The sequence below is a fragment of the Scophthalmus maximus genome, chromosome 14 (assembly GCF_022379125.1).
Source record: "Scophthalmus maximus strain ysfricsl-2021 chromosome 14, ASM2237912v1, whole genome shotgun sequence".
Classification (NCBI taxonomy): domain Eukaryota; kingdom Metazoa; phylum Chordata; class Actinopteri; order Pleuronectiformes; family Scophthalmidae; genus Scophthalmus; species Scophthalmus maximus.
In genome coordinates, this window is record NC_061528.1 from 1,333,905 (window position 1) to 1,360,000 (window position 26,096).

The following is a 26,096-nucleotide window of genomic DNA, read 5'->3' on the forward strand; positions in this document are numbered from 1 at the left end:
GAAGTTTTTATAACACCGAACTTTGGGACCTGAATTTGGACTATTGAATTTGAGGAACTGAAATTTTTAAAATATTAGAATTTTTTGATTATTCCCCAAAAAAGTAATTCGGAAAGATTTTATTTTTAGAAGCGCTCCATGTTTCCTCTCTGTCTCTGGAAGTAAATCACAACATTTGACATGGCTTCAAAACAGCAGGTCAAAGGTCAGTAACCTTATGACTGACACTTGAGACGCGTCTGCACGTTTATTCTCACTCGCTCACGTGGCGAGAAAACTTCCTCTGTCCAGTCAAAAGAGGCCGAGAGCCTGCGTGAGTCCACAGCACATGTTCAGTTATTAACCCCAAATACAAACAAACAAAAGAAACAGTCTGTGAGAGTTTTGTTTTTTATAGAAAAAATACTTTATAATTCATGCAGTTACATGTTTCGTTCAACATTCAACATCATTTACACAAAAAGTTCCTTTTCCTCCGTCAGCAAGAAAAACACACAAACCCATTTTCTGTTCACGCGTCTTTTCTCTCGTGATCAAAACCAATATTTACACTTGAAGCAATAAATACAATTAAAATGAGTATAATGTTTAAAAAAAACAGAGATAAATGTTGCAGAGGTCGAAGGTCAACGACCTGCGTTTATGAAACTGTAAAAAGTTTTGGGACTAAAGTGGAAATCCTTCACTTTTTACTCACAAAAACAAGTCGAGCTAAGTGAAGATCCTCGATGACGGCGACTCAACACAAGAGCCTGAGTTCTGTTTGAAATTAATAATAATAATAAAAATAATAATAAAGACAAATAAGCTGAAGCAGTAGAGAAGTTTTTCGTGAACTATTTACATTTGAAGATTTGCTACTTTTCTTCAAACGAGCAACAAGAATAAACGTGACGTTGATTTGATTCTCAATCACTAGTCTGAACATGGTCGTGGTGAATCCTCCTCATGATGATTTCTCTCTGACGCAGCTTCGTCTTATTTCATATTTATTTATTTTAACCCTATTTATGTATTTATACATAAACCCAACCGATTTATCGATAATACCGGCCGATACGATCCTTTCACAGACGTAACGTATCAGCGTTCATATAAAAGATTGTGCACTTAAAAGAAAAAATAATTTCCTAATTCAAGTTCTATATATGTGGATGTATTTGAGTTTTTCTTCATATATAATAAAGTTTGTGGTTAAACTGTAAAATATCAAACCTCGATTACGATTCGTTGTAATAAAGGTTTGATAACGACGTCTTAAGAATCATTGCCAAATTTCTTTTAAATATAAATATATATATCGGCTGATTTATCGGTAAATTCTTGGGAATGAAGTTGGTCGTTAGCTGGTGAGACAAAAGGCACTGCAGGGTTTCCTCCTCTTCCTCCTCCTCCTCCTCCCTCCTCTTCCTCTTTGGCATCGACGCTACGTGTGATGGACCTCGTGGAACATGAGCTCGCGGGGGATCCTCGTCTCGGCGCCGTGAACCTTGGAGGCCCGACGCTCGAACGCCGAGACCATCTGCTTCACCACCTCGTCGAAGAAGACGTGGGCGAGCTGCGAGTGGATGAGCGAGCGGAACTCGAAGGAGATCTGAGGAGAGGGAGGGAGAGAGAGAGGGAGGGAGAGAGAGAGGGAGGGAGGGAGAAAGAGAGAGAGAGAGAGAGAGAGAGAGAGAGAGGGAGGGAGAAAGAGAGAGAGAGAGAGAGAGAGAGGGAGGGAGGGAGAGGGACGGAGAGAGAGAGAGGGAGAGAGAGAGACAGAGAGAGAGAGAGAGAGAGAGAGAGAGAGAGAGAGAGAGGGAGGGAGAGAGAGAGAGAGAGAGAGAGAGAGAGAGAGGGAGGGAGGGGGACGGAGAGAGAGAGAGGGAGGGACAGAGAGAGAGAGAGAGAGAGAGAGAGGGAGAGGGACGGAGAGAGAGAGAGGGAGGGACAGAGAGAGAGAGAGGGAGGGACAGAGAGAGGAGGAAGTCAAGAGCTGAACTTCACAGCGTACGAACGTCAGACGTGAAAACTGATCTTCCGAGGAACACAACTCCTGCAGCCGCACGTGGACAAAACACGACACGAGGAAGAAGCAGCACGTGATCATGGAGGAGGACGCACACAGGTCAAAAGGTCAAAGGTTAACCCACCACATCGCCCTCTTTTTTTCTAGGAAACTTTAGAAATCAATTTCAAACGATTCTCGTTCCAATAATATTTCAGTTCTTCCTCCTGATCATCGTCTGACGAACAGAAACTAATATTTAATCAACGTGAGAGCGACTTTCTTCTCGTATGAATACAATCAAATGAAAGTTTGATTTATTGAAGAAGTTGTTTTTTTATTAGGTAATATAATTATATAAATGAATATCATGGTTTATTTTATTTAATATTATATTTCATACATAACATAATATTACAATTTTATCTAATATTATCACCATGATAATCTAAATGACGCCCGGTTGATAGGAACTACTTCATTCTTCCGCCGGTCAGAGTCACATGTCAACTACAGCTATGGGTGTGTTGCTATGCCAACCGTGGGAAAATGATTTCACTTGACGAGAGAGATCGAGACAGATATTTAGTTTTTAAAAAAAACTTTGGATTCACGTCTGGAAACAGAAATATTTTTCCATACTGCCTTTTTTTCCCCATACTTATCCAGACCTGGAAATTACGGAAAACAAATTCCATACTTTTCCATATTGCATAGAAAACCCTGTATGAAGCTCATTATCAAGTAATTGAACCCAAAATACAGCTCAAACTTTTCCGAAGATGAACTACGAGATCATCCTCGTAGAAGTATTTTATGCCGTTGATAAAGAGCGTCTACTCACGGCGAAGTCGACGGTGCAGGTGCGAGGGTAACCAGGGAGACCGGGACTGAAGCGCCAAACCGTCTCCAGGTGGTTGAACAGTTTCCCTTCTGAACAGGCGGCCTGACGACCAACAAACACAACATCAGGTCAAATAAGTTTGGGAGGAGAATTCCCAAAAAGTGTTGCGCGAGGCGGCGGTAGTGCCTCACCTTGACCAGGTGGGGGCGCACTGTGGTGATGAGGGAGGTGTAGTTCTCCACCACGGGGGGGAAGCCCACGGTGAGTTTGGCCTTACAGAAGCCGGAGCGCTGGAACACCACGTCAGACTTCTTACACCAGGGGACGAAGAGGCGGTAGTTCTCCACGCCGGCCACCACCTCGTACATCTCCTGCATGGAGAACCTGGAGAACCCAAACAGGAAGTGACGGTGTCAGTGACAGAACTCTGGGTCAGTGAGGAGCAGAGGGACGAGGAGGAGACGAAGTGTCTCAGACTCTTGTGTTGTATAACTGCAGCGGAGGGAAGTAGCACGTTGCTGCTGCTGCTAGCGTCTATTAATACGAGCAGATTTGGTGATTATGATTCTCTATGGAACATCCAGTGCGTCACACACAGACGCATGTGGCAGCTGCTCGGACGCCGGCGTTAAAACATGAACTCATGTGTTGATTCAAGTTATGATTATGTACTGTTGTCACTTCCTGTAAAGTGTATGTTATTATTATTAAAAGGAAATGTTCACAATGACCAGTTTTTCTTACTATAATTATTCCTCCTGTTCATACCGGATGTCAGTGATGAGGAACGGAATCCTCCGTCCTTCTTTTCAAATATTTTCTGAACTTTTACTGCAGCAATTTATTACATATACCAATAATATCTCAATATCTCAACTTTTCAAGCGGCAGTGAAGGCAGCAGCCAATCAAATCACATCTATGCAAATACAGGACCAGTGTGACATCACACTTCAGGCCGAGGCCGTTAGTGAACCTGGATGTGGGAGGTTTACTTCCTGTGTGCCTCCCTTCAGCACTGCATGGGCCGCTAGCACGTGTCCCGAGCGGGATGCTCACGTCCTGCGTACAAAGTAATGGAGCAGTGGGAAATTAAAATGTGACGCACGTCTCTCACGAAGGAGTCAGAGGATATATTTAGAGAACTAATCTGAAGGAGATCACGTGATGTTACGTCCTGTCTGGACCTGTTCAGACCCGGTGTGAGCTCTGATCTCAGGTATGTGATGTTCACACTGTGAACGTGTCTCCTGTGATCACTCACCCGATGATGCGTCTCTCAGAGTACTCCTTCTTCTTGGAGAAGGAGTCGGCCAGGTTGAAGAAGCTGCGGGCCGGCAGCACCACGCCGCGCCCCGGCATGGCGGCGCCCAGCAGAGGGGGCGGAGCTCGCGTCATCAGGATCCCACATGACGACAGATACCTGACCACAAAAACAAACACAACGCTGTTGGTCCTCTGTCGCTGCTCCGGTGACGACATTCGAACGTGACCTGGTTCTTAGCCTCAGGCGAAACTCTCACATCCGTTTACACATCAGACAGTAACCTAGCAACACCTCAGGGAAATGTCTGACTGTTCATCACATCACGACAGAGTATTTGTTCCCACGTTGTCTTCTTCTCTGTCTTCTGAAAGCTTCATACAGAGTATTTAGTTTTCTAAACCTGGACAGGAAGTCGTGAGAACCTTGACAGGAGATTGTCACGATCCACATCCACACAAAGCCGATAAGACCTGTGAGTCCAGATCCAGGGAACGAGCTGTGACTTTTATTCCTGGAGATGAGGCGACTCTACTTTACTGCACACGGACGGACGCCTCCGTGCGTCTTCACCTCTCACAACGTTCTGTCATTCAGGTAAAACAGGTCACAGCAGCAGCAGGTGTCAGTGAAGCAGACTGGAACCAGGTGAAGGACACGGGACAGTCGCAGGCGCAGTGGAAGCAGCTGGGTCTGATCACTTCCTGTCTGCCGACATTTCATTGTGTTGGGCCCAGAGGGGAGAGGCCGAACAACCAGTCACAGACTCACACGTTGACTAATGTCCTGACACGACGAGTCCAGACGGGAATCATTCAAACAACTGTCCAGCTAATGTCAATAATCCACAGGACAGTTTTAGTTCAGATCATTTGATAGTGTGATTCTCTAAAGTTACTAACTGCAATTTTAAAGGAAGGTGACAATGAGCAACGAGACATAAAACTAAAATTATGAGATGCAAATTACATATTGTAAAGGATTTTCTAATGGCTTTCTGATGTTTTATTTAAAAAACTAAAATCAAGAAAACAATTAGCATTTTGTTCGATAACGATAAAAACTGTTAAATCCCATTAAATTCTTACAATTATCTTGTTCCAGCTTTGAAAATTTGAGAATCTATCTGCGGAGCGTTTCTCAAAACTGTTACATTTAGTTCATTATCATTGTATGTTTAAGACTAAGATCATTCCGATTTTTCGCTGTTTTCTTCACTTTCTAATAAACAAAATCAATAATAATCAACAAAATCAGTGATCAAAATATCGACTGATTAATTAGATTAGACTTTATTGTCCCATGGGGACATTTGTCTTGGACACATACAGTGACTGCTGTAACTTATGTAAAAACCCTGTATCAAAATCATTAAGGCTACAAGTAATGATTATCTTACTTATGAATTGGTCTGATTCGTCTTTTCAGTTAATCGTTTGATCAATGAAACGAACATGTATCAGAATGTCTGTTATAATATTGCATGAGTCAAAGTAATATATATTCACATTTCCTGCCGATCATCTAGTTGATTTGATGGACTGATCCCTGCAGCGTCTCATCATCGGCTGCGGTTCTATTTCCATTTTTCTGCCCAGGGATCAGTGGGGTCACGAGTCACATGACGGAGGAGGACTCGTTGATCCAGGACGGGTCACTGACGTCCGTGAGCACATAACTGCAGTCGGCTCGTGACAGGAGCAGGGTCCTGGCAGTCGCCCGTCCCACGATGTCCCTGGCACCGGACGTTCATGTCTAGATCTTTAACCAGCGACTGGTTATGTCACGGCTCTAAACCCACCAGACCTATTCTGTGCTCGTCATGATTGAGGAGCTTTGGATTCCCGTTCCATCTGCGGGTCCCTTCACACAAAGTCCATTCATGTTCACTACGACCTGTAACGAGACACAAGCCGACACATGGCACTGACCTAAATCTGGCCGAGTCCACGCAAGTGTGTAGAGTTACAGTACGGTTATGAAATACTCCTCCGAGACGAGGGGCGGTGTGCCCGTCCGACCCCGATGTGGTGCAGAGGGACAGGACCAAAGGGAGGCGGTGTACAAACGGAAATCCAACAGGTTTTACCAGGCAAACTTTTTCCCCAAACTGTCAAAACACTGTAAATAAAAATGAACTATAACGTTGGTGCGGTATTCAGAGTTCTGACCATCTCCCCATTCCCTGAGAAACAATCTGTCACCTTCTGAAACATTGTTCCAGAGGCGAACTTGGATTTCAGCTGTGTTCCCCCTTGTGGACAGAACCAGCAGAGGTCTTCACTAATCAAACACCTGAACGTGTAGAAACGTGTAAGAATGTGTAGAAACTTGTAGAAACGTGTAGAAACTTGTAGAAACGTGTAGAAACGTGTAGAAACGTGTAGAAACGTGTAGAAACGTGTAGAAACGTGTAGAAACGTGTAGAAACGTGTAAGAACGTGTAGAAACGTGTAGAAACGTGTAGAAACGTGTAGAAACGTGTAAGAACGTGTAGAAACGTGTAGAAACTTGTAGAAACGTGTAGAAACGTGTAGAAACGTGTAGAAACGTGTAAGAACGTGTAGAAACGTGTAGAAACGTGTAGAAACGTGTAGGAACGTGTAGAAACGTGTAGAAACGTGTAGAAACGTGTAGAAACGTGTAGAAACGTGTAAGAACGTGTAGAAACGTTTAAGAACGTGTAGAAACGTGTAGAAACGTGTAAGAACGTGTAGAAACGTGTAGGAACGTGTAGAAACGTGTAGAAACGTGTAGAAACGTGTAGAAACGTGTAGAAATGTGTAAGAACGTGTAGAAACTTGTAGAAACGTGTAGAAACGTGTAGGAACGTGTAGAAACGTGTAGAAACGTGTAGAAACGTGTAAGAACGTGTAGAAACGTGTAGAAACTTGTAGAAACTTGTAGAAACGTGTAGAAACGTGTAGAAACGTGTAGAAACCTCTTCCTGTGTCTGATTTGCGACCACAGATTAGAAGTCTTCAACGCAGCGTGATGTCACCACGTGACCAGCGCCATGTTGTTTTGTGGGGTCGGCCCCACCGAGCGCCCACCTTCACCTGGGTTAGCCGGCTAATCGATTAATCAAGACAATAATCCACAGATTAATTGATTATGAAAATAAGCCCCTGAAGTACATTAATAAGCACTTATAAGAGCTGCAACAGTTCATCAATTAGTAATCCACTACTAAATTAATCGCCAACTATTTTGATAAACGATTAATCGGATCAAGTAGTTTTTATGAAAAAAAAATTCATAATTCTCTGATTTCAGTTTCTTACATGTGAATATGTCAGTCAGTCAGTTGGTTCGTCAGTCAGTCAGTCAGTCAGTCAGTTAGTTAGTTAGTTAGTCAGTCAGTTAGTTAGTCAGTTAATTATTCAGTTAGGTAGTTAGTCAGTCAGTGAGTCAGTCAGTTAGTTAGTCAATTAGTCAGTTAGTTAGTCAGTCAGGTAGTTAGTCAGTCAGTCAGCTGTCAGTCAGTTAGTGAGTGAGTGAGTTAGTTAGTGAGTCAGTCAGTTAGTTAGTCAATTAGTCAGTTAGTTAGTCAGTCAGGTAGTTAGTCAGTCAGTCAGCTGTCAGTCAGTTAGTGAGTGAGTGAGTTAGTTAGTGAGTCAGTCAGTTAGTTAGTCAATTAGTCAGTTAGTTAGTCAGTCAGGTAGTTAGTCAGTCAGTCAGCTGTCAGTCAGTTAGTGAGTGAGTGAGTTAGTTAGTGAGTCAGTCAGTTAGTTAGTCAATTAGTCAGTTAGTTAGTCAGTCAGGTAGGTAGGTAGGTAGTCAGTCAGTCAGTCAGCTGTCAGTCACACCTGTTACTAGCTTGTTTGTTAGTTAGCCTGATCAAATAGGACTTTCTCTCTGTTCGCGTCATAACAGCTGACTGTAGCTGCTCGTGTGTCTTCGCCTGAAACTTTCCAGGTTTGGTTGAGACGTAACAATATTTATATATTTTCATATATATATTTCTCTACCTGACGCTGTTCGTGCTCCGGACGTCCCTGCTGCCTGTGGGAGGAAACGGTCTGAAGCACTGGGCGACTCTCCTCCAGCTCCGGCCTCCTCTCGCCATCTTCTTCTCCCTCTGACGGATCCTTCTTCTTCTTCTGTCCGCTGACAGCGGGAGCTCCACTGCACCTTAGCCCCGCCCCCTCGCCCACCCCACTCCTCCGCCATTGGTCAACGCTCACCCGTCGAGCGCTCTCCATTGGCCAGTCCCGCCGTTCGGCGCTGCTGACGTCAGTGCCCGCCGCGTGCACGTACGCGCGCGCGCAGGAATGTCACGAGATGTTGGCTCGGGTTGCTCCGTGTTGACCTTTCATACACTCGGGTCATCTTGCTTTAAGGTCGCACACGTACTTACACTCACTCACACACACTCTCACACACACTCTCACAGACACACACATTCTCACAGACACACTCTCACAGACACACACACAGACACACACACACTCTCACAGACACACACACAGACAGACACACACTCTCACAGACACACACACGTCACACACACTCTCACAGACACACACACAGACACACACACTCTCACAGACACAGACACACACACTCACAGACACACACAGACACACACACACACACACACACACACACACTCTCACAGACACACACACAGACACACACACTCTCACAGACACACACACACACTCTCACAGACACACACACAGACACACACACACCTTGTGGTCGTATGTGTGGTCAGCTGTTGCTGCTGCTGCTGTGTCTTCGATATTTTTATTTAGTTTATCACAAAGGTTATGGTTTAAAAGTGGAGAAAAAAAAGGAAATACACTGCAGCAAGCAGACATTACAAAATCACATTTAAACACATTGGTACTTGGCACCCTACAAAGTTTGTGCTTTTGCTTTAACTCAGATTTTCTTCCTCTTCCTGTTGCAGATCACAACAAGAGATGCTGTTATAGTTTTGGCTGCTGCCTTGAGCACACACAGCTTGTTTGTGTGGTGTGGGCAAGTCTGCTCAAGTCACGTCTCTACTAGTTCAAGTGAGGACTTCAAATTCAAATTCAAAGCAGCTTTATTGGCATGGGAAACAGAAGTAGACGTTGCCAAGCAAGTGTGGAAAAAAAATAGCAGTGAATAAGTTATTTACAGATGGACATAATTATATATGTAAACAGGTGGGTAAAGATAAATTAAGATAAAATATATAAGTGTAAACATTGCAACGAAAAAGAATTACAGTATAAAAATAAGTGTTACGTATAAATAAGGACTGTGTAAACACTGTGTGTACAGGTTGACAGTCTTTATTGTTTTGTGCTGTTTGGCTTCTCTTCTTGTCGCAGCAGTTCACAAATGGTGCTGATGTGTTTCTCTCTCTCTCTCTTTCTATCTGAATTGTATTAAAATATTTATACGTTTATGTTTATGTTTACCTATCCGTTCAGTTTAGCTCTCCTTGTTTTTTAGTGGTATGTCTATTTATATCTCTCATACTGCAAATCATGATCGTCTCATGACCCTGCAGGTCAATCCCTTTGTTTGCCCTGACACCTGTTGGGAACCACTCAAATAAACAAGCCACCTAAAGTATTGAAAACTAAAGGTTCACCTCCATGATTAAGTATAAATGTTATTTATTGTATCAGTCACGGGGCCAGTTGCAGCAAAAACAAGCATATATGCTGGCTATTGTTTTAATATTTTTTACTGATGTGGGATTTTAAACTTGGTACTTTCACTTGTAATGAAGTAAGTGAGTGAGTTCTTCTTCCAACAGTCATCAGAGAAGTTTGTACCAACGATTTCGTTTAATTTTGTTATGATGATCTGATTCTTATATATATATATATATATATATATATATATATATATATATATATATATATAAATATTGAAGCAGAGCGAATGTTTGGCTGTTTATTTATTTTATTTTATTTTTTAAATCAAGTTTGTGATTTTGTTTCACTTATTAAATGTAATTAAGATTACCCCCCAAACAATAAAATAAATAAATATAAATATAAATATAAAAAAATATATATATATATATATATATATAACATTTCAGTGATGCAATAATAATTAGTGCTTTTACTTTCGGTTCTTTAAGGATATTATACTGACGATAGTTTTTCTACTTATAAATAAAATGCATAAATCTGACTTGTGTTTCTATTTTATTTCCTTTGTGGTATTTTTATTATTATATATTTTATATATTATTACTTAAATAAAATTCCACACTACTTCTGTAATAGTATTATAAACTGATCCGAGAGCGGCTAGAAAGAGACGGAAGTCCGGATCCGCGCACTTCCGGTTTCAGACTCCATCGACCACCACCAAAATGGCGAAGATCGCCAAAACGCACGAAGGTAAACTTCTTTTTCAAAAAACCATCACAAGCCGCCTCTTTGACGGATCACCGTTCACATCAGAGTGAACCGGAACACGTTGTTGTGAATGTGTCGGTGTCTGAAACGAACATAAATGTGTGAATATGTCGTGTTTTTCCTGCGGGCCCGTGATACGACACAACGCGGCAGTGAGCATAATGGCGCCGGTTGCTAGCTTGTTAGCTTCCGCTAGCCACCACCGCCGTGTGCAGGATTTACCGCTTTTTAAAAAATGTTTACTCGGTTAAAATATGTAACTTCACCACAACCAATACTGACCAGAGTCGTTTAATATCCACAATTTATGTTTTGCTGAAAAACTACATCCGGTTAATCCAGATGAGTTTCTGTTGTATGTAATCGCGCTTCTCGTGACGCTAACACCAGTTAGCATCACGCTAACACCAGTTAGCATCACGACCACACGACGTTCACAACACGACGCTAACGTTAGCTCACAGTTCGCATGTCGCACGAGACTGAACCTGTTTTATGTCTGTTGTCTTCTCTTCTGTGAACTCGTTCCACAGTTGACTGGTCAAAGAGTCGTGTTTTAATAAATAAATAACCCAGGCCTCGTCTGCTGGGGTCTGCCCGGGGAGGAAAAGGGAAATTGCCCCTTTAAAAACCCTCATCTAATGTGTGGGAAACGAGATCTCCATTGTTTGTCTTCACATATAACACTGTGACTGACCTGGGGATGGTTTGTAAACCGTGTGAAGGCCTGAACCAGAGGGTCCAACAGAAAGTGGCCCAGGATTTTTAAAATTCCTCTTTAATATTGTGATATTCGTCTAATTCTGTTGTTTGAAGCAGGAACCAATAAAGTTGCTGAAGTAATTTATAGTCATTTCTACTGATGCCTAACCACAGGTGTAGAAAACAAACCATAGTGAGAAAACAGGGGTAACATCTCTTTTATTAAATTATTTTTTAGAGGAAATGAGAAAAAACTTGTGATCAAATTAATTTTTGTAAATGTTGGAGACATATTTGTTTAGTTTGTGACAACGACATAGACAACTCCATGTCAGTGTCTGCATAACCACAAAGATTTGTTTCCTCAGTGATCAGCTTTTATCACGTAGGAGTCCATGTACCTCATACTGATTTTGAATCGGTATATGATATTAATGGGGTCATTCTGAGCAGAGACAGTCTTTGGATCGGAGTCACTGTAGGGCAGTCGTATGCTCCAAAGTAAAGCCCAGACACTGCAAGAGGCTTTTGCCTGTTGGGAGAACATATGGCAAAGAAGAGAAAAGAAGGAGGTGACAGCTGCTGCCACTGCAACTTAAATCTGCAAAGACATTGACCCCAGTTGGTCTCGGTGGCAGCAGAAAACAAACGTGTTCTCTAATGTAAAACTATGGAAGGTTTATATTGTTATCAGAGGAGGAAAATCTATCAAAAAAGTTTAATCAGTTTCAAGTTTTTTCCTGAGTACAATATTTTAGTATGTTTATTTCTCCTTTCCTCCAAAAAGCCCAGTTGTTCCTCATGTTCCCAATAGCATTTTTAAAATTAGGTACAGTGGAAACTGTACCTACATTTAATTAACAGTAGATATTTTGGGTTAGGGAGGATCTGACACAAACAATGAAATTACTCTGTTTCATCAAGTGTAAACTCAATTTGTTAACCACAGTCGAATAACTTAAGTTCCCACTTTGTTTCTTTGTTTCCCCCCCGTAGACATCGAGGCCCAGATCCTGGAGATCCAGGGGATGAAGGCCTCGCTGGTGGAGGAGGGGGCGGAGCAGGGAGTGGGCCTCGTCTCCACTGGCTTCTTTGACCAGGAGATCTATGGAGGCAGCGACAGCCGCTTTGCTGGTTATGTCACTTCCATCGCTGCCAACGAGCAGGAGGAGGTAAGTGTTTTCCCCAACTGGGGCATAGATGACAATCTTCGCTGCTTCCCATTCTCAGGTTCTTCCAGATTGTGTGTTTGGAAGCTACACACCAGTACTGAGTCTTTTGAACCAAGTCATGTCTCAAGTCTTTATTTGAAACATTCTGTCCTGACGGAGTTGTTTCCTGTGAGGGAGAAAATTAGATATTCTGGATATAAAGAGTTAGACTAGTTAGTGTTATAATAAGATGCTAATGTCTCTGATCTTAATCAAGTGCTTTTGTTTCTTCTTATTCTGGTACCAACAGCGGCGGAGGAAAGTGTGAAATGTGGTGCCTGGATCCCAGTTATTTTATTACATTTTGACCGTGGCAGAGCTTAAAAAGGCACTTTGACAATTTTACAACATTAAGGCGTTATCAGGATGAGATAAGAGACTTTATTAATCCAACGCCGGACAAAGTCAAAAAAGGCGGCAGCGAAGAGGAAGAAATATGACAACATATACTTTTAAAGAAATAAAGAAAAACACTGAAAAGCTATATACTTTTTTTACAAAGTACAAATATTGCCTTTCACTCTGTAAAAAATGTTTATAGCTTTTTATCATGTCAGTGAATCTCAGTAGTCGAGTCCTTTGTAGGAAGTTGTGGTATGATATTGTTGTGATTCCAGTTTTACCCTTGGAGCTTGACTGCTCCTCCTCTGCCTGTCGCACGTGAGCTGGGAGAATCTTGCCGTTGTTGGTGAGATTTGACTAGACTCGTATTTCTCTTTCCTCCCTCAGGACGATGAAGAGGACACGTCGACGAGCCTGTTGGGACAGAAGAAGCCTGGGTACCACGCACCGGTGGCCATACTCAACGCCATTCCTCAGTCAGATGAGCAAGTACGTGTCGATTCGCTGTCGTACAAATATAAACGTTAAGTTGTTCACTAGAACTAGAAACTTAAGAAATAGAATCACATTAACATTCTGTGTCCCCGTCTTGATTTTTCCAGTACGACCCGTTTGCCGAACATCGTCCGCAGAAGATCGCAGAGCGTGAGGACGAGTACAAATCCCGGCGCAGACAGATGATCATCTCGCCGGAGCGTCTCGACCCTTTTGCAGACGGTAAATTCAGCTCTTTTTTTGGTTTTCATTAAAAAAATGTTCCCCCATGTTCTCCCCCCTTTTCATGGTTCACTTTTCTTGTGACCCCTCCCCCCCATGTGACTTCCAATGGTTTTACATGCATAGTTCTGCTGTTCAACCCTTCGACCACAATGCAATCGCTTTGCTTCCCAGACCTGATGCCTTCCCTGTGGTCAATCCTGTGTGGTCCAAACATTTTTTTTTTGGTTGTGTCACGATACCTTTTCTACAAGTGTGATCCCATAGTTTGTTTACCGTATTTTGGGTTTGGGAAACATTGTGGTTCACCCTGGTTTGTGCAGTTAAAATGAAGTAAGACCCACTGTGGTGGTTGCCATGCTTTTCTGTGGGACAGGTGGTTAGGAGGTGCTCAATGTTTTCACAGGGGCAGTTCACCTAACGAAACATGGGTTGCAGATGGTTTTGTGTGTGAGTCGAAGGGTTAACAATCCCATAGTTAGCGCAGGGCTATAAATATTCCGATGGGGGGAAAGTGCAGCGGCTTCTGTGACATAGCATACGAAGGACCAGAACAGTTTGAGGGGTTAGCTTCGGTATAATTGACCCAAACGACTGGTCATCTCAAAGGCGTAGCTGCAGGTCGCTAGGCAGAGGAGGGAAACACTGAGTCACTACAGACTCACTCGAGTAATATGAGAGCGTAAAAGTCTCACTTGTCGTCCCTGTAACGCTGCGTTCACATCGGACGCGATGCGAATTTTCGCGTCCGCAAACATGAACTGTTAAATGAATAAAAGTCAGACAGAAATGCAGATGGCAAAAATACACAGTGCGGTTGTGCTAACAAAGCCGTCCAACTTCTTCGTTCACTCCCTGCCTAGCCCTCTCCTTCTTCACCCGGTCACGATTCAAATAGCATGCTGGTGGTTCGACGCAAATTTGCGTGTTTCGCGCCGCACTACTTGCACCATTCGCGTCGCCCGCTTCAGTGCCACGAAACTCACGTCTTTGCATTGATGTGGTATGTAATCTCGTCGCGCTACGAATTTGCGCCGCGTCTGGTGAGAACGCACCATAGGTGTAGTTATGGTAGCTTAACCTCTGCTGGCTTCTCAACTACGATTGGATACAATGGGCCTCAAATAAAGACACTGCAAAACAAGCAGTGTAGTTGCTAAGTTTTGCCAGCTGTTCTTCATAATGTTGAGGCGTACAGGTTGATTTTATGTAGCCAATAGTAAAGTTACAGTTTTTATAGTTTTGTAAGACGCCTGGAAATAGCTTTGTACACGTAGGAACCTGCCAGATTTATTTATTAGTAATAAATTACCTCCGCTGATAGTTTGAGCTTAAAGCAGCGTATCCGAAGCCTGCATGTAGACGGAGCTCTTTTTGTACAAAGAATAAGTTGTTGTTTGTAAATATATTTTTATTTTACAAACCATTCTCTGTAAAATAGAAATATGTTATATCAAGAAAAAAAACTGTGTACCACAATACCACAGGCCCATACTAACTGTCCTTAATTTCTCTCCTACAGCAGTACTGCTTTGCCAGTCCTGTACTGCACTCTGTTAAGGGTGCAGCAACTCATCCTGTGTAGGTTAATGGAGAACACAGAGAACTTGTCAGTTTTTCTTGGTCAGGGTCCACTGGCTACAACAAACCTCAACCCCCTCCCATGCCACGCCCCCACGAGAGCCTCTTTAGTTTCTCCAAAGCTCCATAAAAAAAACCCAACCTAATCCCTTTGCATTCACGATTGGAAAATTTGCTGCCCAAATATTTGACCACATTATCTTTTACCTTGTTCTTTATCAAATCACCTTTGTCCTGAGAATGACGTCCATGTTTCAAACGTGTGGCGATAAAATGCTAAGAAGGCGGCGACACATAATCTTATCAGAGTTTGCCTCTTTATTTTTTTTACATGTGAATGCAAAAGTAGATGCTTATTTTATGGTAAAATCATTTCCTAGGTTTGTAACTTCCCTTAAAAAAAATGTAATCTGCTAGTTTATACAAAATAATTGGGAATCTGGACCACATTGTCTCACAAGGTTACGCCCCCCCCAAAAGAAGATGCTTCAGTTTTTTTGTTCTGAGTGCTGTTAAGATCAATGCAACACAAGGTGGTTTACTTGTTGTGTGTGAGTTCAAACCCTTTTCCAAAGTGTTACTAATGGTAAAGAGAAATTTTCTAGGCTTCTTTTCTGCCGGTTGAAGTCTGACTGCAGAAGGACCCTTGGCACTGAAAGTGTACGTATTCTGAAGAGCACAGCCCAGGACCCCCCTGCATCAGGGATGATGAATTTTAAAACCCATTTACAGAGAACAACAACAGCTCCTTTCTTCATGTATTTTGCTTGTTTTTCATTAGAATGCTACGACTGTATTTAAAGAAAAGAACAAATGTATATATTTGTATGTAATTCAGTAGGACTTTGTCTGTTTTGTGAATCAGCTGTTGTAAAAAAAAAAAAAAAAAAAAGTTAATCTGTTGGTAAAGAGTCAGGGTTAGCTGGCTGTGTTTGTGCCTGCAGTGTGTGATGACCCAGGTCCCCAGAGTGCGAACTCATGAGTGTCCTTTGTTCTTGTTCGTGCTCTTTCGCGCAGGGGGCAAAACGCCGGACCCCAAGATGCAGGTCAGGTCGTACGTGGACGTCATGTTGGAGCAGAACTTGTCCAAAGAGGAGGTAACGTGCCCCCCCCCCCCCGGCATTTTTTCTTTCAAACTGGTCCTGTGCAGCTTCAGCATTAATTCCTGACGTTTTTGCCCCCCCCCCCCCCCCCCCCCCCCCCCCCGCTTTTTTTTTTTTTTTGCAAATACAGAGAGAGATTCGCCTGCAGCTGGCAGAGAAGGCAAAATCGGGGGACTTGAAAGTTGTCAACGGGTCCGCCGCCGCCCAGGCTGCCGCCGCTGCTGCCGCCACAAAGCGCAAGCGTCGCTGGGATCAGACGGCCGACCAACAAACCCCTTCTAACACCACGCCCAAAAAGATGTCCAGCTGGGACCAGGCTGACACTAGTGGCGAGGTGAACCGCGCTCACTGATCTGTACCGTGAAACTACTGTGAATCATCTCACTCGTGATTCTAACCTCACCTTCTCTTTCAGACTCCAGGACACACCCCCGGACACACACCCTCCAACAGCCGATGGGACGAGACCCCCGGCCGCCCCAAAGGCAGCGAGACCCCCGGGGCCACTCCCAGCACACGCATGTGGGACCCCACCCCCAGCCACACGCCCGCCGGCGCTGCTACCCCCGGCAGGGACACGCCCGGCCACGCCACGCCAGGCCACGGTGGAGCCACGGGCAGCGTGCGCAAGAACCGCTGGGACGAAACCCCAAAGACGGAGAGAGAGACCCCAGGACACGGCAGTGGATGGGCGGAGACCCCCCGCACAGACAGAGGGGACGAGTCTGTCGGTGAGACCCCGACCCCGGGGGCCAGTAAGAGGAAGTCTCGGTGGGATGAAACTCCGGCCAGTCAGATGGGATCCTCAACACCGCTGCTCACCCCCGGGAAGACTCCCATTGGAACACCAGCCATGAACATGGCGACACCAACACCAGGTTCCTCCTCCTTTCATTCCTGTTTCTCTCCTTGTTATAGCTTCATGACTTTAGATTTTTTTTTTAATTTGTTTTCAGGGAATTGAAAAATCCTGGTGCATGACTTAAATGTTTCCTCTCCTGTTTTGTGCAGGTCACCTGATGAGCATGACCCCAGAGCAGCTGCAGGCCTGGAGGTGGGAGAGGGAGATCGATGAAAGAAACCGGCCTCTCACTGACGAGGAGCTCGACGCCATGTTTCCAGAGGGATACAAGGTCTTGCCTCCACCGGCGGGCTATGTGCCGATCCGCACGCCGGCCCGGAAGCTGTCGGCCACGCCCACTCCCATCGGAGGCATGACAGGTTTCCACATGCAGGTGGAGGATCGCACCACCAAGCAGATGAACGACCAGCCCTCAGGAAACCTGCCCTTCCTCAAACCCGACGACATCCAGTATTTTGACAAACTGCTGGTGAGAATCATCACGAGACACACGAGTGGAACATGGTAGAATCAACAGACTTAAGTTGGACATGTCTGACTGTGTGTGTATGTGTTTTAGGTGGAGGTGGACGAATCCACGCTGAGCCCAGAGGAGCAAAAGGAAAGGAAGATCATGAAGCTGCTGCTGAAAATTAAAAATGGAACACCCCCCATGAGGAAGGTCAGTCAACTCCTGATTCACATGAAGCCAATGAGGATGTGCCTACATCCTGTATTCTCTTCAATCACCAGCAGAGGGCGACTCACTTGTCATTGAGAAAATGACTTATCTTCACTTGACTTAAAATGCCAGTAAAAAAAAAATTCTTGAGGAGTTCATGGTTCAATCTGTAGTTTAATTTACAGTCAAAAAGAAGATAAATTATTGGGGGCGTGTATACAGCTTGAGCTTGATTGACATAAATATCGTCTGGCCAAAATTCTGAACTCAAGGCTTCTAAACGGCAGCTCTCTATCCATCTATCTATTTGATTTGATGCGGACAGGTGCATATTAATAAAACATTTCTTTAAATATGCCAGATTTAGCAAACAGGCTAGTTTTCATCTTCAGTCCCTGACCTGGTACAATAGGCTTCCTAAAAAAAAAACAAGAAAGGTTGAGGAAAACACACATTATCTAAGAAAAAAACACTTGTGATAAAACATTAATAAAATCTATAGATGCCAATAAACCGCAAACCGCTGGCTGACGACACGGACTGACCTCCTTTCCCCTCTCTCTCGATCCAGGCCGCCCTGCGTCAGATCACGGACAAGGCTCGTGAGTTCGGAGCGGGTCCTCTCTTCAACCAGATCCTGCCGCTGCTCATGTCGCCAACACTGGAGGACCAGGAGCGCCACCTGCTGGTCAAAGTTATAGACCGCATCCTCTACAAACTGGACGACCTGGTCCGGCCGTACGTGCACAAGGTCAGTGTGTCGGAAGAGGGTGCACTAGTTTTTAAGTAGGACGTGTTGGACAGAAACCAACTAACTGTTCCCTTTGTTTTCTGCGTCCAGATCCTAGTGGTGATCGAGCCACTGCTGATCGATGAAGACTACTACGCCAGAGTGGAAGGCAGAGAGATCATCTCCAACTTGGCAAAGGTAATGAGGAGCTCTTGATCCTATACACTCTGGGTCCCTGCGAACTATTCTCGCCTGTACGACCAGTCTGTGGTCAGATTCAGGGCTAGTCGTTCGCTAGATCAGCACCAACACGAGAACCAGCAGACGTGACTCTTCGTGCCTCGTCTGTTCTCATTCTGCACCCGTTGGTTACAACAAGACTTCTTTTTGTTTATTCCATAGATATAAACCTTTTCCACAAATGACTGATCGAAATTTAATTCTCAATGTCTGTAGACTTTGCCTCTTTAAAGTCTTTAATCAGGGACGTTTCAGGTCTCAGATATTTGACACGTATCTTCCCCGTGTGTCCGTTCCCAGGCCGCCGGTCTGGCAACGATGATCTCCACGATGCGACCCGACATCGACAACATGGACGAGTACGTCAGGAACACGACGGCCCGCGCCTTCGCCGTGGTGGCGTCCGCCCTGGGCATCCCCTCGCTGCTGCCCTTCCTCAAGGCCGTGTGCAAGAGCAAGAAGTCGTGGCAGGCGCGGCACACAGGCATCAAGATTGTGCAGCAGATCGCCATCCTCATGGGCTGCGCCATTCTGCCCCACCTCCGCAGCCTGGTGGAGATCATTGAGCACGGTCAGTGGACGTCACACTGTCGATCATTGTCAAATTACTACAAACACACAGTCGGTAGGGACATGAGCTCAGTGTTTGTGACTTGTGCTTAACCTCAGGTCTGGTGGATGAGCAGCAGAAGGTGAGGACCATCAGCGCTCTGGCCATCGCCGCTCTGGCCGAAGCCGCCACACCGTACGGTATCGAGTCGTTCGACTCGGTGCTCAAGCCGCTGTGGAAGGGAATCAGGCAGCACAGAGGAAAGGTAACGAGTCAAAAATACTACACAAATGTTTTTATAGAGATGAAGAACATCTACTAGCCAGAATCGGTGACCTAAGTTCCTCTTCACAATTAATTATCTTTCCCCTCTGTTCTCCAGGGTCTGGCCGCTTTCCTCAAAGCCATCGGTTACCTGATACCGCTGATGGACGCCGAGTACGCAAACTACTACACCAGGGAGGTGATGTTGATCCTCATCCGAGAGTTCCAGTCCCCCGACGAGGAGATGAAGAAGATTGTGCTCAAGGTAAAGAGAGAGACAAGAAGAAAACACGTGTAACTCCCTGCGACTCATTCTCGCCTGTTCAGCCGCCACATGGCTGCGTCAGGGCTAGAAGTTCGCTACAGCGACGCCAACATGAGAATCAGCAGAGCGGACGTCGATGTCCTCTCTGTTCTCACTCTGCACCCGTTGGCCACATTGACAAACCGCCTGCTGCTTTTTATTCACCTCGAGTTTCCGTCTCTCACCTTTTCTTGTGTTTTTTGTGTCTCAGGTGGTGAAGCAGTGTTGTGGCACTGACGGTGTCGAAGCAAACTACATCAAGACGGAGATCCTGCCTCCGTTCTTCAAACACTTCTGGCAGCACAGGATGGCTCTGGACAGACGCAACTACAGACAGGTCAGTAACCACAGACGGGTTAGTGACTACAGACAGAAACATCAAAGCGTTCTCATTCGTCTCTGACATGTCTCTCTCTCATTCGTCTCTGACATGTCTCTCTCTCTCTGACAGCTTGTTGACACCACGGTGGAGTTGGCCAACAAAGTGGGAGCGGCCGAGATCATCTCGCGCATCGTGGACGACCTGAAGGATGAGGCGGAGCAGTACAGGAAGATGGTGATGGAGACCATCGAGAAGATCATGGGCAACCTGGGCGCCGCCGACATCGACCACAAGCTGGAGGAGCAGCTGATCGACGGCATCCTGTACGCCTTCCAAGAGCAGACCACAGAGGTGAGGACTTATGATGAGATCTGATATGAAATGTGAATATTTAGTTCTGTTATTAATCTCCGGGTTCCTCCAGGACTCTGTGATGCTGAACGGGTTCGGCACGGTCGTGAACGCCCTGGGGAAGCGCGTGAAGCCCTACCTGCCTCAGATCTGCGGTACGGTGCTGTGGCGTCTCAACAACAAGTCGGCCAAAGTCCGTCAGCAGGCGGCTGACCTCATCTCCCGCACGGCTGTGGTCATGAAGACCTGCCAGGAGGTGTGAAGACTTAATGACACACACAGATTAATAACAGACATAACTTAATACACTGAATGTAGAAACTTACGCTAGTTCTGATTGTTTGCGTCTGCAGGAGAAGCTGATGGGTCACTTGGGTGTGGTGCTGTACGAGTACCTGGGGGAGGAGTATCCCGAGGTGCTGGGCAGCATCCTGGGAGCGCTGAAGGCCATCGTCAACGTCATCGGTATGTCAGCGCACAACGTCGCCTTTCGTCTACTGTCACAAGTCAAACATTTGAAGTGTTAACCGATCGTTTCTCTTTCTTTCTCCTCAGGAATGCACAAGATGACTCCTCCGATCAAAGACCTGCTTCCTCGTCTGACGCCCATCCTGAAGAACAGACATGAGAAGGTGCAGGAGAACTGCATCGACCTGGTGGGAAGGATCGCCGACAGGTCAGTGGAGTGACCAAAACTTCCTCGATCTTCGAGTAAACACAGAAAACGTGACGATGCTGACACTGCTTGTTCTTCTCTTCCTCCTTGTTTCAGGGGAGCTGAGTACGTGTCGGCCAGAGAGTGGATGAGGATCTGCTTCGAGCTGCTGGAGCTGCTGAAGGCTCACAAGAAGGCCATCCGCCGAGCCACCGTCAACACCTTTGGCTACATCGCCAAGGCCATCGGGTGAGCGTCGCCCGTCAAGTCGTCTGACGTGATTCAAATCACTTCTCTGTTTCTGTGCACATGTCGTCTGACCTCCGCCGTCCCTCTCTCCCCTCAGGCCTCACGACGTGTTGGCGACGCTGCTCAACAACCTGAAGGTGCAGGAGCGTCAGAATCGCGTCTGCACCACCGTGGCCATCGCCATCGTGGCCGAGACCTGCTCGCCGTTCACCGTGCTGCCGGCGCTCATGAACGAGTACCGCGTGCCCGAGCTCAACGTGCAGAACGGCGTGCTCAAGTCGCTCTCCTTCCTGTTCGAGTACATCGGAGAGATGGGCAAGGACTACATATACGCCGTCACGCCGCTGCTGGAGGACGCGCTCATGGACCGGTGAGTGTTCGTTTCCATCCGCTGCTCTGACTTTAAATTATTATATTTAATTATCTGACCCGGTTCCTTCCTCTCGTCCCGCAGAGACCTGGTCCACCGACAGACGGCGAGCGCCGTGGTGCAGCACATGTCGCTGGGCGTCTACGGCTTCGGCTGCGAAGACTCGCTCAACCACCTGCTGAACTACGTGTGGCCCAACGTGTTTGAGACGTCGCCCCACGTGATCCAGGCCGTCATGGGCGCCCTGGAGGGGCTGCGAGTCGCCATCGGGCCCTGCCGCATGCTGCAGTACTGCCTACAGGTGAGGAACACAGCAATATGACAGAACTGAGGAATTATTACAGGTTATGTTGATTTTTTTTTTTACTACTCGCATCATCCAACATGTCCCCCTTTTGTTTTGGTAACTATTCATAACCACCTTAACCAACCTTCACACGCTTTTAATATTAAAATATATATTTCTGATATAAGTATCTGCAGTTCAAAGAAAAAATTTATCACGCAATTATTAGACAAATATATATAAAAAAGGAAAACACTACTTTTTTTTTTTTTCAAAAGAGGATAGTTTAACACCTCTGAGCGTAACTCCTCACGCTGCCAAGTAAAACATACTTTAAAAAGAAAGTGATTAAAAATAAATTCAAATATTGTGCAAAAAAATAAAAAATGCTTTTTAACCAGGATTTCAAATCTTTACATTTTCAGGTTTCTTTCTTAGTAAAAGGAATTACTTCAGATTTTAGACCTACATTTAAAATTATTTTTTTAATAAGTTTTAATAATTATTTTTTCCTTTCATTTTACAAACTAAACAATCAACCCCCTAACAATAATCAATAGCTTAAACAATAATTAAAATAATTGTGGATGTTAATTTTGTGCCAGTAGTTTGGGGAGAAAAAAAATAATTTGTTCAAATCATTTTGAGAACAAATTGCATATTCGATTTAGGGCATTTAATAGACGATACATTTGATTGATCAGTTAGATAAGTAAGATTTTATGCTTAATAGAGACATAAACTAAGTGTCAGTTAGAAAACCAGCAAACATTTCATCTTTTCAGTCTGAAATATAACAATGTTTTTAGTTAGAAAAAATATCATTGCTAGTTTCCTATTGTTCACAATGAAATCATTCTCAGATGATTCATAAAAATATAAATTTAAACACTGAAAAACATCAAACCCTGAAATTGCAGAAAGTTGAAACAGATTTGTCTTGATGATATTTTGTTATAAAAACTTTATTGTCTCAAATTGAAAAAGTCTGTACTTGTGTTTTAAATCGTGTATTAATTTCTCCAGGGTTTGTTCCATCCGGCCCGGAAGGTGCGAGATGTCTACTGGAAGATCTACAACTCGATATACATCGGCTCTCAGGACGCGCTCATCGCTCACTACCCACAAGTCTACAACGACGAGAAGAACGTGTTCGTCCGCTGCGAGCTCGAGTACGTCCTGTAAATACTGATAAATAAGCCCTTGTGTTTTTTCTCTCCTCCTTCCTCAGCCGTCGTCCTCCGCCGTTGTCTCGGTTCAGGATCCGGTTGTTTTTTAATTCAGCAGCTGTTCGTCGGTCTGAACGGTCCCGTGTCCCGAAGCCACTTATTGATCCTGAGGGAATTAGGGAACTAGTGGAGAAGGGAGGAGCAGTGATGTAGACCTCTGTATGTATTGTTTTTTTTATGTCTTTTTTTCAGTGTTCCCTGTTTAAGGAACGTTCAGGGTCCGACGAGCCTCGGTTGACGAAAGCAGCGTAGTCACGACGACAATGTTTTAAATATTTTGGATGATGATTTTCCTTTTTTTGGCTATATGTGTATTTTTGCTTCTCTCTCAGCTGTACACACCCTCATGTTCCACCGCTCCTCCGTTCTTATTAGGTCGTTGCTTTATTTAACCAAAATAAAATGTTTGTGTATAAAAAAAAATTGATCTGTCGAGTTTTTCTTTCATAGAATTTGAAAGGTTCAAACACAAGGTAACACTGACAAATGTTATATGTAACCAATGAGACTCCGGGAGGACTGAGCGTCGACGTCATGAGGCCGACAACGCCACAAACTGATACAAACATTTAATAAGAACGAGAATCATACGAGTGAAACAGTGAGACTCCACCAGACTCCGTCACTCGGCTGATGAATGAATTTCACTTTCGCCAAACTGCTCCCACTCATGCATGAACGCTCAAAGACCCCACCCCCTCCGTTCAGACAGACTCATGCTCTGACCCAGATTCCCTCTGCAGACGCCTGCAGGCTCCGACTCCAATACCACTGCTGCACATATGCACTGTACATGTACATATATACTGAACTTATACACTGCTGATATACATATATACTGTACATTAACAGATTTGGTGAAATAGTGGTTTTAAAAAAGGATTCAGAAATGCGGTTGTGTTTTCCTTTTGAAAAGCTTTAGTTTGTTTTTTTCCAGTTTGTGATATAATTATTGTTCTCAAAAACATAAATTCTATGTTTAATAAAGTGTTGTTGTCTTCTGTTCTGCTTGTTTATTTAAAGAAGTCATGTTTTGTTTTTCGAAAATATGATTTAAATTTTTTCTGTTTCATTTTAAAAAGAAAAAAGAATGAAAAATAAATAAACAAAAGTCCGGTTCAGTTTTGTAAAAAATGTGTTTTCTTAAAATGTGCCGTCGTGTTATTGCTTCTTTTTCATTTATTCTCTATTGTCTCTACTGCCCTGGTGTTGGTCCCCTGGGGGCCTCCATGCTTTGGGCCCCTCGGGCTGAGACCGGCAGAACCGACCCGGAGAGGACGGCGGCGGTGCCGGTCGTGTCCACCGGGGGGCAGCAGCGAGGAGACCCGCCGCGTGGTGTTGATGCTGAGGAAGCGTCTCCTCCACTTGCGCCTCCGAGAGGAGGAGGAGAGACGAGCGGCCACTTCCTGTGAGCGGCTGCCCGGATCCGCGCTCCTCTCCCGGAGGCTCGTGACCGGCGGAGGACGGAGCTGCTCCTGCGGGCGGTGCGGTGCGTGTGCGAGGCTCGGGACGGCGCCGGGGGGGAAACACCTCCGTGCGGCAGCGGCGGTGCTACATGCGGGCTGCTCACACCGGCGGCTCCGCCTCCTGTTCCTGCGACCCCCCGCCGCACGTAGCGTCAGAGGAGCGGGGCTGATGGCCCTGGTGCTCGGCCGGGCCTTCATCACCACCAGCAGCCTCATCATCATCATCACCTAGCAGCTAAGAGGAGCTAACAGAAGCCGATCACATCAGCGACTGGTCGCGGAGGAGGAGGAGGAGGAGGAGGAGCCCGGGTCGGGGCGCAGCATCGCCCCGTGCATGGTGCTGCGGTGTCGGGGGCGAGTGGAGGAGCAGCGGACCCGGAGATGGCGGTCCTCAAGCTGGACGAGCAGGTACAACACCAGCTAGCCGCTGTTAGCTTAGAGTCAACCCCCTGATGTCTGGGAGAAGATACATTTTAATATTTTATATAACTCGTTCCGTGTCTTTGTGTTCCCTCAGTGATCGTCCGGTCGAAACAGGAACGAATAAAAAACAAATCATAATTCGCATGAATCATTTTCCTCGTCGCTGCAGTGAAACGTGTGAATCTGCTCCAAACGGTTTTAATGTGAATGTTTCTGATTTTCTGCTTGAAACATATTTCGGTGTATTTCCGTTGAGAAAGTAGATCCGCCCCCTTCTCACTCACTTCCTGCTCCGGTTCCTTCCGCGAGCTGCGGCTCATCACCAGCAGTAACCGGGTACAAGTACACGTTCATGTACAAGTACTACACTTGTACTTCACTTGAGTACTTCTAATGCGTGCTCCTGTGAAACTGCACACAGCTTCAGTCACAGATGATTATTTAAGTTATTGATCATCAATCTGCTGATTAAAGTTGATTTGAGTTGACGTGGCAGAACTCACGTCCTTCAGGGCCCAGGGGCAACATTCAGAACTGGCCCCCACAAGGCCCCCCACTATAAATACAGTGTCTTTATTTACTTCTTATTAAATGTAAATATTTTCTTGTTTCCCAGTTGTCTGAGATCATGAACGTTTTAAATCAGTTGGACAGAAATAGAGTCGAGTTGATCTGAGTTGCCTGAGTTGGTCAATCCAGTTTTGTTCGTCCGCATCATATTCTGATGATCTATGAAATGATTTTGCTGGTTCTTGGTTCTCTGGCAATTTTTTTTCTGTTGATCGACCGATCAGCTCATCTTTTCTGCGGAAATAGGATAAATTGTTTTATATTAAACTGTAATTGTATCAGATATTATACCAGAAATGATTTACTTGATCAACAGAAAGTAAAGACTTTAATAACTGGTTGATTTTAACATAAAAATCAAAAGGTAAAGATCCATGGATCGAGATTCTTTAACTTTGGACGGATGCTTTGACAAAACGCGAGTTGTGAAGGCG

The 26,096-nt window shown here is 44.9% G+C and overlaps 3 protein-coding genes across 11 annotated transcripts in view; 2 read left to right on the forward strand and 1 right to left on the reverse strand.

Moving 5' to 3' along the window:
- Positions 1-376: 376 nt before the first annotated feature.
- On the reverse strand, positions 377-8,224 carry coq10b (coenzyme Q10B). 3 transcript variants are annotated; one of them, XM_035651076.2, is made up of 6 exons: positions 5,606-5,739; positions 4,501-4,928; positions 4,098-4,256; positions 3,026-3,218; positions 2,835-2,936; positions 377-1,594 (listed from the first exon to the last, which is right to left on the reverse strand). In XM_035651076.2, exons 2-6 carry the CDS (start codon positions 4,548-4,550, stop codon positions 1,427-1,429), a joined length of 672 nt encoding a protein of 223 aa, XP_035506969.1. In that variant the 5' UTR covers positions 4,551-4,928; positions 5,606-5,739; the 3' UTR covers positions 377-1,426. The 3 variants fall into 3 exon arrangements, with proteins under 3 accessions (XP_035506969.1, XP_035506968.1, XP_035506970.1); XM_035651075.2 differs by lacking the exons at positions 4,501-4,928; positions 5,606-5,739 and adding an exon at positions 8,069-8,224; XM_035651077.2 differs by lacking the exon at positions 4,501-4,928 and having other exon boundaries at positions 5,606-5,741.
- Positions 8,225-10,372: 2,148 nt separating this feature from the next.
- sf3b1 (splicing factor 3b, subunit 1) lies at positions 10,373-23,626 on the forward strand. 6 transcript variants are annotated; one of them, XM_035651060.2, is made up of 23 exons: positions 10,373-10,456; positions 12,173-12,348; positions 13,117-13,218; positions 13,332-13,446; positions 16,045-16,124; positions 16,261-16,464; positions 16,546-17,008; positions 17,142-17,461; positions 17,552-17,653; positions 18,225-18,404; positions 18,495-18,581; positions 18,924-19,194; positions 19,293-19,438; positions 19,556-19,702; positions 19,953-20,078; positions 20,193-20,414; positions 20,488-20,670; positions 20,768-20,879; positions 20,970-21,090; positions 21,187-21,318; positions 21,416-21,688; positions 21,773-21,989; positions 23,001-23,626. In XM_035651060.2, the coding sequence occupies exons 1-23, from the start codon at positions 10,429-10,431 to the stop codon at positions 23,157-23,159; spliced, it is 3,966 nt and encodes a 1,321-aa protein (XP_035506953.2). In that variant the 5' UTR covers positions 10,373-10,428; the 3' UTR covers positions 23,160-23,626. The 6 variants fall into 6 exon arrangements, 4 of the variants coding, with proteins under 4 accessions (XP_035506953.2, XP_035506956.1, XP_035506955.2 ...); XM_035651062.2 differs by lacking the exons at positions 10,373-10,456; positions 12,173-12,348; positions 13,117-13,218 and adding an exon at positions 15,633-15,687 and having other exon boundaries at positions 13,379-13,446; XM_035651061.2 differs by lacking the exons at positions 10,373-10,456; positions 12,173-12,348; positions 13,117-13,218; positions 13,332-13,446 and adding exons at positions 13,480-15,027; positions 15,633-15,687.
- A 1,312-nt stretch (positions 23,627-24,938) lies between these two features.
- Positions 24,939-26,096, forward strand: part of ankrd44 (ankyrin repeat domain 44) — a 17,081-nt gene continuing 15,923 nt past the window's right edge. For both annotated transcript variants that reach the window (XM_035651065.2, XM_035651066.2), the window contains exon 1: positions 24,939-25,077. In XM_035651065.2, the coding sequence (XP_035506958.1) occupies positions 25,051-25,077 (27 nt within the window). In that variant the 5' untranslated portion in view covers positions 24,939-25,050. The remainder of the gene's footprint in view (positions 25,078-26,096) is intronic.

Bases quoted from the DNA above. Each gene is read 5' to 3' on its own strand.
- sf3b1 (XM_035651060.2), top strand. From the start codon at position 10,429: ATGGCGAAGATCGCCAAAACGCACGAAG. The intron at 19,195-19,292 runs GTCAGTGGACGT...GCTTAACCTCAG, and splicing joins GGTGGAGATCATTGAGCACG to GTCTGGTGGATGAGCAGCAG. The intron at 20,880-20,969 runs GTATGTCAGCGC...CTTTCTCCTCAG, and splicing joins GGCCATCGTCAACGTCATCG to GAATGCACAAGATGACTCCT.
- coq10b (XM_035651075.2), bottom strand. From the start codon at position 8,166: ATGGCGAGAGGAGGCCGGAGCTGGAGGAGAGTCGCCCAGTGCTTCAGA. The intron at 4,257-8,068 runs GTAGAGAAATAT...TTTTGTGGTCAG, and splicing joins CGGAGCACGAACAGCGTCAG to GTATCTGTCGTCATGTGGGA. The intron at 3,219-4,097 runs GTGAGTGATCAC...TGGGTTCTCCAG, and splicing joins TCTGAGAGACGCATCATCGG to GTTCTCCATGCAGGAGATGT.